Source organism: Mytilus edulis, chromosome 2 (genome assembly GCF_963676685.1).
Source record: "Mytilus edulis chromosome 2, xbMytEdul2.2, whole genome shotgun sequence".
NCBI lineage: Eukaryota > Metazoa > Mollusca > Bivalvia > Mytilida > Mytilidae > Mytilus > Mytilus edulis.
Genome location: NC_092345.1, coordinates 15,792,534 through 15,809,224, shown reverse-complemented (window position 1 = coordinate 15,809,224; position 16,691 = coordinate 15,792,534). Strand labels below are relative to the sequence as shown.

Sequence of the window (16,691 nt, the reverse complement as noted above, 5' to 3'; positions counted from 1 at the left end):
GAGCCACGACAGATAAGATAGAAAAGCAAATTAATTTTACTCATTTTGATGTCCAATTTTATAATCATAAAAATAGTTGTATTACTCGAAATTGGAAATGTTTCATAAATAAAAAAACTAGAAAATTAGATCCGAGTTCGATTATAGTTTAGAGAATTCGTAGCTATTAATAGATTTACCTGTGGCCTACTTCCGAGAATTCATAGTTATTTTTAACTTTTACCTGTTTTAACACACAAATGAAACAAATCACGCAAAAACAACAAGTCTCATTATTTAAGAGGTACATATTTTATTCAGATAATCAACACATAATTAAAAAATCAATAGACTGACAGATAAACAAAATACATTATAATCAACTGATCGATCTATTTACTCAATCAATCGAATTATCCGAACTTGTACCTGAAAAAACATTGAGATTAGTTACAAATTTCTATTAATAAAGCAGCTATAATAGCTATTGGTATCTTAGGGTTGTATCTGTCAATATTGAAAAAAAACTTGGAGGAATATACGTTCATCGGCTAATTGAATATATCGGACAATCGGATATTTTTAGCTGACATTTTGGGTATCCGATTGGCCGGAGTCTACTGTATAAAACAATTACGATTTCTGGGAGAGCTGCATTCAGACACATGTATCAGTTATCAGAATGTAAGTTCTTATTATTGAGACACGTGCAAATCTCTTGCATTATCATATGTATTAAAAAAAACTTGTCAATAATTTCTGAATTTGTAGTATTTATGTACTGACCAAAGTTAAATGCTGAGTAAATTTATTTTTGTTAATTTTCAGGACTCTGTGTCAAGACATAGCCATTTCCTGATTACTTGGAGACTGCTATCCTGTTTGCCTCCCTCCATACAGTATCTAAGACTTTTAGAGACTGGTACCCTCCAGATGAGTAATGGACATGTCTTACATACACTTAGATGGACACCTAGATGTGGACAGAAAGTTTTTATAAGCTGGATAAAGGTTGGTCTATTTATTGAAATGGAACTGGATAATTTTATATTAAAATATAGATTTTTTTTTCTCATTTACAAGTTTAAATAGGTGACCCACTTGTGGCAAAATAGCATTTTTAAGCACATTGACAGAAGAAACAAAAATTTTGAATTTGGAAGTATTTTTTAAAATAAACAATTAAAAAAATAATCTCTATATACTCTTGTTCACAAAATTGTGTTATTATTTTCAGGATTGTCTGGTCAAACAAGGACTTACAACACAACAGTCTGATGCACTGTTAACAGCTGTTAACAAACTGGCTAATACAGTCAACTTTGATATTCGTCTGGCCATGAACTTCATCCAAGATCAGGTAAGGCTTTGTTCATAAACTGATATTGAAACAAGAAAATGTAGTTTGAATGCCAACGAGACAACTCTCCAACAGATACTAGAAATTAACAACCATTCAAAAAGTTCTATTTATGTAAAATTATATATAACAGTAGTGGTTACTGACATCATAGACAATTAGAGCAAAAAAAACCCAACTTTTTATTAAGATAAAACTTACATATTCCTTTTCTAAGTGTCTTTATGTATTTGTAGAGAAGTTATGTCACAATTAAAGAATGTTTTGCACACAATAGCAACAAGTAGTGATACGTTTATCTATTTCTTTGAACTTAAAAATAAATTATGGTTTTGTAAAAATGATGTTTAACATTGATAATAATTTGGAAGTATGAAATTTTTACACCCTATATTAAACAATATCATACATGATTCCAGATTGTAGTTAAATTTTCTTGAGACTGTAAGTTTTCTGTTCTAGATTGCAGTATTACCATTTGTAGAAAACACTGAGGTATTACCTGTGTCAGAGTTACCCAGTTTGTTTTCTTGTCTGATGTTAGACTGTGTCATAGCTAAAATACAGGTCTCATTAGACGAAACCTTCGCTAAAGCAATGGTGAGTTTTGTGTCATAGTTTTTTCATAAGAAATATTTTATTTTTACAAAATCGTTAATTGCTTTTCTTGCAAGAAAAGTATAGTATAAAAAAGTTAATTTTATTAGAGAAAACCATGAAAATCAATTCAGAGAAATTGTAGAACATTGAAATTTTCTAAATTGAACTGTATATTATTTCTCATAAATGCTCAAAAGGCTATATACCTTATTCTTGAAAATGGTCTTTGTAGACTACTTTTATTTTAAAGAAGTTAACAAAAAATTGTATTTTTAGGATGATATTGATCCAAATAAAACCATGGAAATTGCCCAGGATTTAATACCAGCTACTTTACTACTTCTAGAGGCTTATGGTGTATTTGCAAGGTAAGATAGATTGATAGCATCCATTATAAATATAAATGTTTGAATAACCCGCTAATGTGCACCACATATTTTAGGTTATTTTGAATATATAGAAAAAATATTAGTCATTCCTTATAATTTTTTTAATTTTAGATTCAATTTGTAAGGAGTAATTTTTGACAAAAGATGGTGACATCATGGTCACATGACAAAAACTATTAGTTGATAGACAAAACGCTTAGCTAATCAGAAGATTTGTTGCATCCAAAATTAAATTATAATGTCATGAAATTGTTTTTCACCAGATCCTGTATTTTGGGTAAACTGCACTGTGAAGAAGATGGAGAACTTCAAGTAACAAGTAAACAACAGAAGGCCTATGGTATTGTGATGAGCATTGGGTCAACAAATCATTCCACCACAATGTTACTGGCTAGGGAAATCATGGCTACTTTACCAAGGAAACTCTCCCAGGCCATTGATAAATGGACTACATCTACAAAAGTTGTCTTTCCTGGAAATGCATCATGGGTAATTGAATGCATAGTATCTCGTTAAATTTTTGAATATACTTAAATTGTTTCAGAAATTAAAAAAAAAAGTGATACCAAATGATGAAAAACAGTAAATTTTATAATCCAAAATTTGTGTCATGAACAGTCTAAATAGATGTTGAGTAAAAACATTATTCATTTCTAATTATATACATGTAGGTCAAATATTCTTTCTCAATCTTATAATATTTCTATTTATAGAAGGGAGATTACAGTAATGATTTGATACCAGCTGAGAGCTACATAGAGGCCATACTTAGTTCCCACATAGAGACAATGTCAGTGGAAGCTACCTTTAGTGTGGACATGTCAATCCGACATATGTTGTCATCACTTGTCAAGTTTGCCTCAGATTTAACTACGTAAGTAAACATGTCAATAGTTTGGTGGCTACCTTCAGTGTGGACATGTCAATTAGACATATGCTGTCATCACTTTTCAAGTTTGCATCAGATTTAACTACGTAAGTAAACATGTCAAAAGTTAGTTGGCTAACTTCGGTGTGGACATGTCAATTAGACACATGCTGTCATCACTGGTCAAGTTTGCATCAGATTTAACTACGCAAGTAAACATGTCAATAGTTTAGTGGCTACCTTCAGTCTGGACATGTCAATAGTTTGGTGGCTACCTTCAGTGTGGACATGTCAATCCGACATATGCTGTCATCACTGGTCAAGTTTGCATCAGATTTAGTTTGGTTGAGTTGCTTAAAAAAATATTATATAATCATATATTAGATTTTATGTGTGTCTGTTTCAGATTTAGGCAAAAGAAAATATGATTTGTTAATTTTATGCATTGCGGAATTAAATTAGAACGTCTTGCCTTTTCTTGTGGTTAAGAAATTAAACTCAAAATATAATGAAATTAAAAATTTCTAAATTATGATACACTTATCACTTATACCTGTATGGATATTGAATGTCCATTACAATTAACCGAAAAAAGTGAGAGAAAAAAAAAAACAGAAAAAATATTCAAACCAACACTATATCTTATGTGCATTGACTTTATTTTGAATAGAACGTTCATAAAATGAAAAATAAAAGGGAATAATCATTTTCTTTTGCTGTTGTAGATGGTGTCCAGACACAAACAGTAGTAAAGAAATGGTCAGAGTTATGTTTCCTTTGACTGTAGAGGCAGCTGCTGTCTCCATGGATGAAATGGTAAGACAATGTTAAATATGAAATAGACATTTTTGAGTTAAGGTTTCAAGAACTTTTAGTAAAATAAAAATAGATAAAAAGTCAGACTAGACTAGAATTGCAGTCAATTGTCTCAAGTCAAGAAACAGCAGTGGTAATAATCCTCTGTAATGAGCAATAATAACTACTGCAAACAACTGATATAGTCTGCACGGTTAGCCACTAGTCCGATGCCCCAGACTAGTAAAATTTCATTCGAATTAGTGAGTTTTTGCAAAATTTTGTTTGGACCAATAAGATAAATGTTAGAATATTGGTCTTCGGACTAGTAGTTGAAAAAGTTTTTTGTGCAGACTGCAGTGATAATCCCTGCAAAACAATGTGAAATTGTTTTTGTGGATGAATCAATATTTTTGCAAATTTAACCATTTAGAACTAAGGAAAATACACAAATTTCACCTCGTAGAACTAACAATAAAACACACAAATTAAAAAAAAAAAAACAACTTAATTTTCAATATCCTATTATAAAAATGTAATTATTAGTATTGAATGCTTCTTTTGTTAATGTAATAGGGTTGTAAAAGCATTGACCATGCACACACTTTGAGAATGAATCTCTTCTAGGCTTCATATATAATGTACTTCAGTCAACGTTTTTACACCCCAATAAATTTACAAAAAGAAGCTTTCAATTTTTAATTTGAACTGATGTTTAAACATTTTGAACCTTGTACATGTTTGTTGTAGGTTTGGATGTCTTTGGAACGTTTCCTAGGACCAGCTGACGGTGAAGAATATTTAGAAAAGACATTTTACTATTGTATCTCTGTTTGTAACAATTTGATTGTGAATTATTCTGACCCTGAATTTGGATTAGAAGAAAAGGTTTTCATAGAATGCTTGAAATTTATGGAGAATCATCTGGAATCTAAGGCAGAAAGGAAGGCTTTTGAAAAATTCTTCACAGAAAAAGGAGGTAGGGTTAAAATGGAGTTATAGATATAAATCTTTTTCTCTTAAAATAAATTAAAAAAAGATCAGTTTGAAATGTTGATTTTAATTTTTTAATTAATTAATGCATCAGTTTTTGTTGAGTTTTATTAATTTGATTATTTTTTTCTAAATTTAAATGTGAAATGAAAAATTAATGTTAGAAGAACATTACCGCATAAATTTAAAATCCCTACCAAATTAATTTTGGAGACAAATTCACACTGTCAGCCCAATGAAATTGAAAATTCTACAATCATTTTTGTGTGTGATTGTTATGCAGTAAATAATTATTTATATTGAATTACAGATTTGACCACATTGCTGCTTGGAGCTTCCAGGAAGAATTTATCATCACAATTCTCAACATATATTTTGAAGTTTTTGAACAGATTGTTGACACTGGGTTAGTTTTATTATTTTTATAATGCTTAAGTATTTATTTTGTAATTTATTGTTAGTTGAAATCAAACAAAAAATCTTATGGTGACTTGAGTAACACTGGTATCACTCAGATTACAATTCTACCTTGACAGTTTAGTTTGTATTTATCCTATAAAATACTTATTTAGCCTTGAGAATTGAAAGGTCAGTTTATTCCAGTCATACAATAGAAGTTGATAAATTTGGCTTCATGCCATTTACCTTGTCCAAAATTAAGGTCTCTTTATTGTTATTGTGATATTGTTAAAGTACAAAAGAACCCTATATTCTGACCAATACTTAAAACTTTGTGCATCTTGATTTAATTGTTAAAAATCTGTTAATGTTGAATTTTGGGGGTTATTTCGGCCTTTTAATTGCATATTTCTTTACATGGTAGTTTTTTTTCAGATATAAAAAAAACTATCTGCTTGACTTTATAGAAATAGACTATGCTTGCAGGTTATATATTACACTGTCTTGTTTTTTGTTTACACCAAATCTGACAGATTATTTTTAAGTTGCAAAATATTTTAAATGAGAGCTGAAATTTTTTCTATCTTTAAATGTGCATTGAAGGTTAAAATAATCATAATGTGAACAAGAATGAAGAAAACATCTTGGTCCCTAAAAAACATCATCAACCAGGATATAACATTCAAAATATTAATTTATTATACTAATATCAGTTGAAATCTCAAGCCACTGTTTTGCATGTTAACAATGTAGGTCATGTCCCAACAGAAAATCAATAAATATGACAGTACAATGTACTCTTTGCACAAACACATAAGGTCACTGTGAAATCGACATCTAGGGCAAGAAACAGTCAGTTATACCAAACCAGTTTGACTAGATGTCTAGTTTAAAACCAGTTTGACTAGATGTCTAGTTTAAAACCAGTTTGACTAGATGTCTAGTTTAAAACCAGTAACTAGATGTCTAGTTTAAAACCAGTTTGACTAGATGTGTCCTATATTTTGACAATGTAAATGACATGAGGACCTGCATGGGTTTTTTTTAATATCTGTATTCTTTAAATTTTAAGGGCATTTTTCTTTTAATAGCCTTAAAAATAACTCTTGTTCTGTAAAATTCTCATGAAAATGATTTTACTATTTAGTCTTTCTGTTACAAGATTATTTATCAATTCTGTACATTGATCATTATTTTATCAGTATTGCATTAAATTACAGTTACCTAAGTTACCTTTTTATTTTGCACAGTTATTCTTTATACTTTTGCACCGCATTAAATTATTCTCTATTCCTTATTTTGTTGTTCATTTTCTCTATTCTCTATTTTTTGTTGCTATTACATGTGTTCTCTATTCTGTAAACCCCATTCTGACCCTTATAGGTAAACTTCTATTGTATGAATGGGATAAACTGACTTTTCAATTCTCAAGGCTAAATAAGTATTTTATAGACTAAATACAAACTTACCTGTCAAGGTAGAATTGTAATCTGAGTGATACCGGTGTTACTCAAGTCACCATAATAGAGGTTTGGTAGAATGTGTGTGCTTTCCAAAATTCATGCATATAATTAATTTCATAATCTAAAGCATTCATAACTGGCTATGCAGTATTTGTTATACTCATTGTTGAAGGCTGTACTGTGACCTATAGTTATTTATTTCTGTGTCATTTGTTCTATTGTGGAGAGTTGTCTCATTGGCAATCATACCACATCTTCTTATTTTTATATTGGTAATATTTTCATAAGGGTACACACAAATGTTGTGATTTACAAACTGTGTCCATAATGGAAATTCACCCAATTTCTATTTATTATTTCCATGCAATCAAATATGTTTCGCTTGCCCTTTTGGGTGAAAGTTGATGTCTTATTTTATCATAAAATTGATAGCTGTGTTTGTAGATGTGAAGAAGCTGTAGTACAAAAATTATTTGATTTTATAATTTTTTCAGCTGAGAAGAATTCCACTGATACAAGCTATGAAGTACTGTGTGGCACTCTGTCTAAGCTGACAGAAGTAGACAACTTGACACTACAGAAATGGCTGTCAAAAATGATTGTTTCATCTCAGGTATGTCTGCAGGTGTGATTAGATTATTCTTATCATGAAATATTATTTACTTTTGTCTTTGTTTTGAGTATTGCTGTTGTTTCACTCAAGAATTGAATGCTTCTTTTTGTAAATTTATTGGTTGATCAGAGTACATTTTGTATGAAGCATGGATGCAAATTTCATTCTAATAATGTGTGAACAGTCAACATTTTACAACCCTATTACATTACAAAAAAATGCATTCAATACTTATAATTACATTTTTTAGCTAGGATTATGAAAACACGATTTCTTTAATTAACCTGTACACTTTATTGTGCGACCTTGTGTCATCATGCTTTTCTCAGAACAAAGACCATTATTATTCAATTGAAGATTTTGTAATACATAATGCATTCCAATATTAGAAAATAAAACATGTATACTTATGCTGCAAAAATTTCTTTTGTGAAACTTCCATTAATATATGAGCCAGTCCATGCGAAAAGGTACAAAAAGTCCTTTTGGTAAACTTTACAGGACACGTTATCAAAGTTTGTTATAGTATTTTTGAAAAACGATTTTATCCGAAAAAAAATTACATTAATGTAAACATTCATAAGATTGTCAATTCTATCCCGAATTTGTCAACTAAAACCGAAAAAGACGTAGAAATATCTGAATTTTTGGTATTTGAACTAGTGTAAAATCATTTGTTCCCCGGACTAATGCTATACCGACCAGAAACTATAAAAAATTATGACACTACAGAGACAAAAGTCAATAATTTCCGTCAGTTCTACAGGTTTAAAGAAAGAAAGACAACATTAAAACATGAGGGAAAATGCAAAAACTATGACATCTTGTGTTTTAGAAATTGAAATTTAAGTTAAGTTATTTAATATTATATAAATCAACCTTAGTTGCACGGGATTTGAACCGTTGCCCGGTTTGATTGCATTGACACCGCATCGTAAGCGAGAGCCTTATCCCCACTGCTACCAGGTTTAACGTTATCAATTGGCAAATCAAGCCATTTAAACTGTACTTTGAAAATGATTGAAATATATGAAATAATTCACTAAAAATCTTGATAAAACTAGGGGGGGGGGGTCTCAACACTCGCAGGTGCGTGTAGCTCACAGCTTGATGATATGAGGGAAAGTAAATGTGTTTTATAAATAACAAGTCTGCTACCAATAATTATGCAGACTTTTTAGAATTTCGTAAATTTTTCGTTTTTGTACCTTTTCGCATGGACTGGCTCATATAGGTGATATCGGCGAAAGTACCAAGCAAAGCCTATGTATAGTAAAAGAGTGATTTCGCCCTAACTTTTTAAAAAATCAACATATTTTAAATGTGTTTTTTGCAAACTAGATGTTTTGATAGATGCCGAATCCATTTGAAACTTCAAATCGTTGCTAAAATATTTGGAATATGGACTTTTTGCTGATTGGTGTATGGTTGCTAAGGGGAGAATTTTAGTTGCTAGGGATAATTATATGTCAATATTTGCATTAAATTATAACGTTAGATATGAAGTATTATAAGTATTTCGATATTTCATTGCTTTTTGGCAATTTCGATTTTTTTGTTTTTTTGTGATTTTGAAAATGATATGAGCCAGTCCATGCGAAAAGGTACAAAAAGTCCTTTTGGTAAACTTTACAGGACACGTTATCAAAGTTTGTTATAGTATTTTTGAAAAACAATTTTATCCGAAAAAAAATTACATTAATGTAAACATTCATAAGATTGTCAATTCTATCCCGAATTTGTCAACTAAAACCGAAAAAGACGTAGAAATATCTGAATTTTTGGTATTTGAGCAAGTGTAAAATCATTTGTTCCCCGGACTAATGCTATACGGACCAGAAACTATAAAAAATTATGACACTACAGAGACAAAAGTCAATAATTTCCGTCAGTTCTACAGGTTTAAAGAAAGAAAGACAACATTAAAACATGAGGGAAAATGCAAAAACTATGACATCTTGTGTTTTAGAAATTGAAATTTAAGTTAAGTTAAGTTATTTAATATTATATAAATCAACCTTAGTTGCACGGGATTCGAACCGTTGCCCGGTTTGATTGCATTGATATCCGCATCGTAAGCGAGAGCCTTATCCCCACTGCTACCAGGTTTAACGTTATCAATTGGCAAATCAAGCCATTTAAACTGTACTTTGAAAATGATTGAAATATATGAAATAATTCACTAAAAATCTTGATAAAACTAGGGGGGGGGGTGTCTCAACACTCGCAGGTGCGTGTAGCTCACAGCTTGATGATATGAGGGAAAGTAAATGTGTTTTATAAATCACAAGTCTACTACCAATAATTATGCAGACTTTTTAGAATTTCGTAAATTTTTCATTTTTGTACCTTTTCGCATGGACTGGCTCATATACATGTGTTTTTGTAGAGGGAAGACGAAGAAGAAAAGACTCTAAGAGAAAACAGAATGTTATTGAGAAATATCACTATCCATATTGTCAAGGAAAAAAGGTTTGTTGAACTTCATAATTAAATTAACAAAAGCTAAAAGATTGTAAAGTGCCATGCTTTTTGCTGGCATAAGATTATTTTCAATATCTCATGCAGTGGAATCTCTCTGGGTAGAAAGAAGATAAGTCCCTTTTAATACAATTTTTTAAAAAGATTATTAATCCATTTGAATGTTGAACAGGGTATGAAAAAAAAATTCTAGGCTTCACTAAGTTGATTTATTTGTGACAGTAGAATCTGTGTTATATGAAGGCCACACTTAAAATACAATACAGTTATCTCATGAAAGCTGGTTTAGTCGATTGTATTTATTAAGGTAATACTGTAAATCCAAAAATTAATGTGTCAATATAGTATTGAAATCACTGATTATTTGAACAAATACTATGTCTAGTTTATGCTTTTGGAAACATTTTATGAAGGAAAATCATGTCTGTCATATGGTCTCTTGTGGAGAGTTGTCTCATTGGCAATCATACCACCTCTTCTTATTTTTATATCACAAGTGTATACAACACTGAAAAGGTAAATCTGATGTGCTGTAATCGATTTATATTCTTCTTTTTAGTTCAGTGAGTGAGAAGGTTGCTCTAGCTATACTGTCAGCTATGATACCCATGGGAGAAGTGATCCTTAGTAAAGAAAAGGACACATCAGCTTTCCCTGAACTGATGAGTGTGATGCAGACACTAGCAGGAGCAGGACATGGTGTAGGTCATAAATCTCTTTTCCCAGCAGCAACAGGATGGCTAGAAATATGGTAAGTTTTCAAAGTGGATATTTCGAATTATTATTGGTTGATGCTAAAATTTCTGGATTTTGTGGGTTTATGTACCACGCTAAATTTGAATATTGAAAAACGAAGACTACAAAGTTTCTACAGGCTTGAATTCAGAAAAAATATATTCAATCTTATCAGTATCCTCAAAAAAATAAAAGAATCTGCAGTATTTTGTTTCTTATATTAATGCAAGAAACTAATATGTATACAAAGAGGGCACCTGCAAATGAAAATGATAAACTATTATTTTACTATAAACTGGTGTAGAATTATTGACCAATGCAAAAAAAAAATTATCACAACCAATTTAACAGATAATCAATTTTTTTTTAGTAAGAAGTATTATATCATCAGTACAGTTCAAAGTTTTGTGTAATTATCTTTAATTGGGAAACTGTTTGTGGTTTTCTTTCTTTTATAACGTATCTTTTATCTTATTTTATTTTAGTCAGTTTCCATAAATAGAATGTTTGATTAATAATATTTTCTGATTTATTTAACAGTAATCAACAATTATCAGAGAAGGAAGTTTTGGACAGTTTGACGGACAGTGGCAACAAAAGAAAGGTTAGTTAAATGATCTACTGTGGATTCATGATTATTCATTGGATTATTTTGGATTTTGTGGGTAAAGGCGAACCGAAATTAAATGCTCAAAAAATGACAAATTTTTTATAGGCTGATATGCAAACTTTGACAAAACCACAAAATCAAATATCTACGAACATATAAGTTTTCTTTAATCCACAAAAATTATTACCCACAAAAATAAGTGAAACCCACAGTATTTGTCAATTTAATTTGTACACAAGTTAATGATAATTTACTTAATTTGAATTTAAATTTGTATTTCATACATTTACTTTAAGTTTTTAAAATCTAGACTTAAACTGGAAAACTATAATATGCAACAGAACTAATAATTGTGATTTTTTTGTAGGCAATTTTGGACACTATTTGCTGTTTACTGTCATACATAGGAGATATTCTTAGTGCACTGAAAAGAAACTCAGAAAAGTAAGTTTGTCATTTGTAGCATTGAAATGTACGTGATTACTCAGAATATCATATCAGACTTTATACATACACAAAAGAGATTTCCAAAATCAAAATTTTGTCCTTCAACAAGAAGCAAAACCATAATACAATTGTGTTCATTGGATAGATGTTTGAGTCAAATATACTGGAATTTTGACAACAAATATGTTTAATGTTAATGCTTACATATATGCATTTCCCCAGGGTTATCTTCTCATTTTGTTTTTTAGGAGTGGACTTGTACCATCAGAAGATGCTGATACTACTGCTGTTGTGGTAGGGATTAATTATTTACCACATATTGATTTATAACAAGACAATTTCTTACAGCTCTTCATTAAAGTTTACCATTAGATAAATTCCTCTGTTCAATATGTGCAGAAGAACAATAAAATGAATAGTCCATAGATGTTTTTTTTCTTTTCCAATGAATAAAATAGACTGTTTTATTAATAATTTAACTGTTGAAATGTAAACATTTCTTTGTTGCATGAACCTAAAAGTAAAACTTAACTTAAAACAAGGAAATCATACAAAACTCTTTTGTATTATATCTAGCATTAATTTGTTTCATCTTTTATTTGTTCCTTTCATATAAAATTATACAATTTTGTGCTCAAAACTTGATTTTTTTTTTCAGAATCAGGAATCGAATAATCACAGACAAATTATCATCTAAATTATTTGATATTGTTTAACATTTCTTCTCTGGCCGTTTTTACCAATACATGTCTTGTGATGTGATTTTATGGTATGAGTTTTCTTCTCTTGTTATAGGAGGCAGACAGTGATTGGGCAGAAGATATAGCACAAGAAGATGAAGACTCAGCAGCGGAAGATTCTGTATGTATTTTTTTTCAACAAGATCGGTCATGGTTCATTTGATTCATTGTTGCTTGTTTATGCCTAGTGGCAAGACTTGTTTTGTTTTTTTGCAAATTAACGACCATCAAAATAGATCTTGATTAAATTTTCTTGAAATGGTGTATACTTTTTTAAGAAGTTGAAATAATGAATGCAAAAATATAGATTATAGAATTATTTGTTATTTTTTTTTTAGGATGAAGAATCATTGAACAATAAGTTATGCACTTTTACAGTAACACAGAAAGAGTTTATGAATCAACATTGGTATGTGTTTGGAGTGAAGGGTAACATACACAAATTAATAGAGCAATTATTAAAAAAGTAATCACAGAATCAAATTCAGTTTCTACTGATCCCTTACAGCCTTGAGGATCAAAAAGAATTCTTGTTGAGCTTTTGCAAGGGAAATATTGGTTTATTTTGAAACTGCATTGCATCTGCTTGACTTTAGTTTTTAGAAATGTCTTTATCAATGTAATTATTAGTTTGAAATTAAAAATAATCATTTCCAGGTTAAAACATAAGAATTAACTTTAAAAACAGCAAAGGATCGATAGAAAAACTATTTGCCAATCACAGAGAATAAGGATTTTGTATAATGTCCTATTGATAAAGTAACATTATTCTAAAATTATAACTAAAAATAATACAATATGCAATTGTTTGAATAAGATTAAACAAAAAGGGGAAAATATTGCATTCCTATTACAGATATAATCTGATATTTTTAGGTATCATTGTCACGATTGTAAGATGGTAGAAGGAGTTGGAGTTTGCACTGTTTGTGCCAAGGTATGCCACAAAGGACATGACCTGACTTATGCTAAATTTGGATCATTCTTCTGTGACTGTGGAGCCAAGGATGACAGTACCTGTAAGGTAAGTACCAGTAATAAATACTTAACAAAACAGGGGAAAAGTTTCTTAGTATGGTCACAAACATTGAATAATGTGAATACTGGGAATTCATTTATATTTGTGGGTATCAATTTTTGTGGATTGAGGAAAACTTGCATTTTCATGGATATTTGATTTTGTGGTTTTGTCAAACTCTTCATTTAAAATCTATGGAAAATTTGTAATTTGTTGAACATTTGAATTCCTGGTTCATCTGTACCCACGAAACCCATACAAATTGGTATCCAACGAATAATAATGAATTACAGTAAGGAAAAATCATATTGTCATATCAAGAAAGGATTTATGATGTAAATGATCTAAACAGTTTTAATGTGGCAAACTTATTGGCTGAGGTGTAATAAGAAAAACCTAAAAAGGCTGATTTGTAGCAAGAACTAAAAATTCATAAAAAAAAAATGGACTTCTTGATGTGAACCCTAAATATTTCTTTTATTTAGAAAATTCAGCTGTTTTAGATGATTACTTATTTGTCCAAAGGTATCCTTTAAATTAACATTTCTTAATTTTTTTTTTAATTGATTATGAAAATTAAAATCAATTAATTTAAAATGTTCTAAAATCGTTCGATATTGGATTATGATAGATACTAAGAAGATAACAAAATTTAGCATATATTTCTTCGCTCATTTTAGAAAATGAGCGAAGAAATATATTTTCTTAAAAAATTAGAAAACATCTAGAAACGTCTCTGTTGTAATTGTTCAAACTATCTCCTCTTATACAGGCACTAGTGAAAAGATCATCACAAGTTGGAATGGATGCTAATGACAATATGAGTTCACAATCCCCATTCTCTATGGACAATATTTTACCTAGTAGTCTGAGACGTCGTATGTCAGCCACAGGTATGACAGAAAAACCTACCAATATCAACAAAGTGGCAGAACAGGTCAATAAAGCTAGAGAGGCTCTCTGTAAACAAGTAGAAGGTTGTAAAGAACTACTTCTCAATCAATTGGTAAGAAAAAATATTAGGTTGTTTTTAGTAAGTCTGATTTATTTCAAAGAGAAGTCATAGGTTTAGGAGGGGCTTTAGTGACTACTATATCACTAGCCTGTAAACATTGAGGTAGATGCTTTAGTTTCTAATCTAGATTCACTTAAATTATTAGTTTTCCTTCTGGCACTTTTCTTCCTCCACCAAAAAAACACTATGCGTTAAACACAAACAAACGATCAATCAATCTATCATAGGTTAAGGAGCTAATGAAAGAAATGGAAATGAAAAACATCACCATACACTTAGGTAATTTTAGATATTTAAAAATGTTAGAAGAGAAAAAAAAGAACATTAGTCTTGCAGTTAAAAATTTATAGTCTGAAGGATAATTGAAGATAAATATTAGTGTTGACAAAATTTTGATCCTTTCTAGTTATAGAATTAGTATGTAAATAAGCTTTGTCATGTTTTGTATATAAGCCAGTTAAAAAAAGGTCTATTTGTTATTGTATTTTTATCAACATTAAAAATTCATTTTAAGCCATTTTGATCAACAACCTATTAAGTTATAATGTACTTTTTACAGGAACAATCACAGACAGTGAAAACAGTATTGACCATGTTGGAGACTATTCTCCCAACACTGACAGAGAATTACCAGAAGGTGTCACCAATGGGTAGTACAAAGAGGGCTCAGAAAGCATTACATGATCTACATAACCTACCCAAAACTACGGAAAATACAGAAAATCTTATGGTAAGGCAACACAAACTTAACGATGTAAATAGACACATTTTCTAGTTTTGAAATAGTGGGTAGATTGTATGTAATATCAGAAATCAAACATATTTTCAAAATATGATTCACGTTTATATTTATTATTTTTGATGTCTTTGATTTTTGTTTTAAAAGTAGTACTGTCAATTCAGAAATTATTGTGAGGATTTGATTGATGCGAGAAATGCGACCTGGTGAGTATCGTCATAAGAACTCTCATTCTAGTATCAGGGCATACATACATGTAGGTATAAACCTTTTCCTGAAATCGAATATTTTTGTCTATTATTCAAAATTGCTTAGATAAAAGTTTGCAATAATTTTTGAATGTACTGTAATTTGAAGAAATCTAAAAAAAAAAAAAACTTTTTTCATTTCAGACTGTCACCCTTGGATCCCAGGAAGGTGCATTTGAAAATGTACGGATGAATTATAGCGGAGATCAAGGTCAGACAATTCGACAATTGATCACTGCTCACATGATCAGAAGAGTTGCTATGTGTGTATTGGCATCTACTCAAGGAAAGAGACAACACCTAGCTGTCAGTCACGAGAAAGGAAAAATAACAATCCTGCAGTTGTCAGCTTTATTGAAGCAGGCTGATTCTAGTAAAAAGAAATTAACCCTGACAGTAAGAAATTAATCCGCATTTAATTTTTACATGCATTTATTTTTGTAGATTTTTTTTAAATGTAAGAAATGTTTTGTACATTATTTTTTAGAACATATTTGAATATTATTTCTGTTATGACACTTATTTATCTGATTTGTATATATTTTAATAAGCAAAAACATGGATGACATACTTTGCAGATTACAAGAATATTAATAAGTAGTTTCAATATTTGGTGTATTTAAGTATTGATTTGACTGTTTTGTAGAGATTGGCCTCAGCACCAATTCCATTCACTGTACTGTCTATAACTGGTAACCCCTGTAATGAAGATTTCCTGGCTGTGTGTGGATTAAAGGTAAATGTTTAAACAAATGATAGTAAGATAATAATCTTAAGGAAATCTGCAAAATAATTAAATGTTTTTATAGAGGAATTTATGTCTGAATTGTCAGGTCTTTAGTTTATTTTAGGAAATAATCCTTTTAGTGCTATTATGTGAAGTGTCCATGACAAAATAAGGTCATTAGGGAAGTAGGACAGTTTGTTAGTTTAGGATTTGTATGATTTTCAATTATGCTCATTTTGAATATATGCCCATCTTCCTGACCCTAATGACTACTCTAACGATCCTTGACCACTAGTCAGTTTGGTTATCGCATATATATTTTTACTGACATTTTGATAAATTCTCAAGCAGTTTTAAAATTGTGTGATTTTGCATCAGTTTATTTTCTGTGAAGGTATATTTCTTTGGCTTTTCCAACCTCTGAGTCAGAGAGTTACTGTTGAAGGTTTTAGTGGAATAGGATGGTGAATAC

The 16,691-nt window shown here is 30.2% G+C and overlaps 1 protein-coding gene across 1 annotated transcript in view; it reads left to right on the top strand.

Moving 5' to 3' along the window:
* The window catches only part of LOC139511565 (E3 ubiquitin-protein ligase UBR4-like), a 111,341-nt gene that overhangs the window by 21,967 nt on the left and 72,683 nt on the right, over positions 1-16,691 (top strand). Inside the window, exons 22-43 of the mRNA XM_071298403.1 lie at positions 808-990; positions 1,217-1,339; positions 1,802-1,939; positions 2,216-2,307; positions 2,592-2,817; positions 3,042-3,202; positions 3,922-4,012; positions 4,742-4,970; positions 5,295-5,390; positions 7,341-7,459; positions 9,849-9,931; positions 10,500-10,691; positions 11,216-11,279; positions 11,653-11,729; positions 11,981-12,026; positions 12,528-12,593; positions 12,811-12,881; positions 13,349-13,496; positions 14,263-14,496; positions 15,065-15,235; positions 15,637-15,888; positions 16,139-16,228. Of these exons, the coding sequence (XP_071154504.1) occupies positions 808-990; positions 1,217-1,339; positions 1,802-1,939; positions 2,216-2,307; positions 2,592-2,817; positions 3,042-3,202; positions 3,922-4,012; positions 4,742-4,970; positions 5,295-5,390; positions 7,341-7,459; positions 9,849-9,931; positions 10,500-10,691; positions 11,216-11,279; positions 11,653-11,729; positions 11,981-12,026; positions 12,528-12,593; positions 12,811-12,881; positions 13,349-13,496; positions 14,263-14,496; positions 15,065-15,235; positions 15,637-15,888; positions 16,139-16,228 (2,952 nt within the window). The remainder of the gene's footprint in view (positions 1-807; positions 991-1,216; positions 1,340-1,801; positions 1,940-2,215; positions 2,308-2,591; positions 2,818-3,041; positions 3,203-3,921; positions 4,013-4,741; positions 4,971-5,294; positions 5,391-7,340; positions 7,460-9,848; positions 9,932-10,499; positions 10,692-11,215; positions 11,280-11,652; positions 11,730-11,980; positions 12,027-12,527; positions 12,594-12,810; positions 12,882-13,348; positions 13,497-14,262; positions 14,497-15,064; positions 15,236-15,636; positions 15,889-16,138; positions 16,229-16,691) is intronic.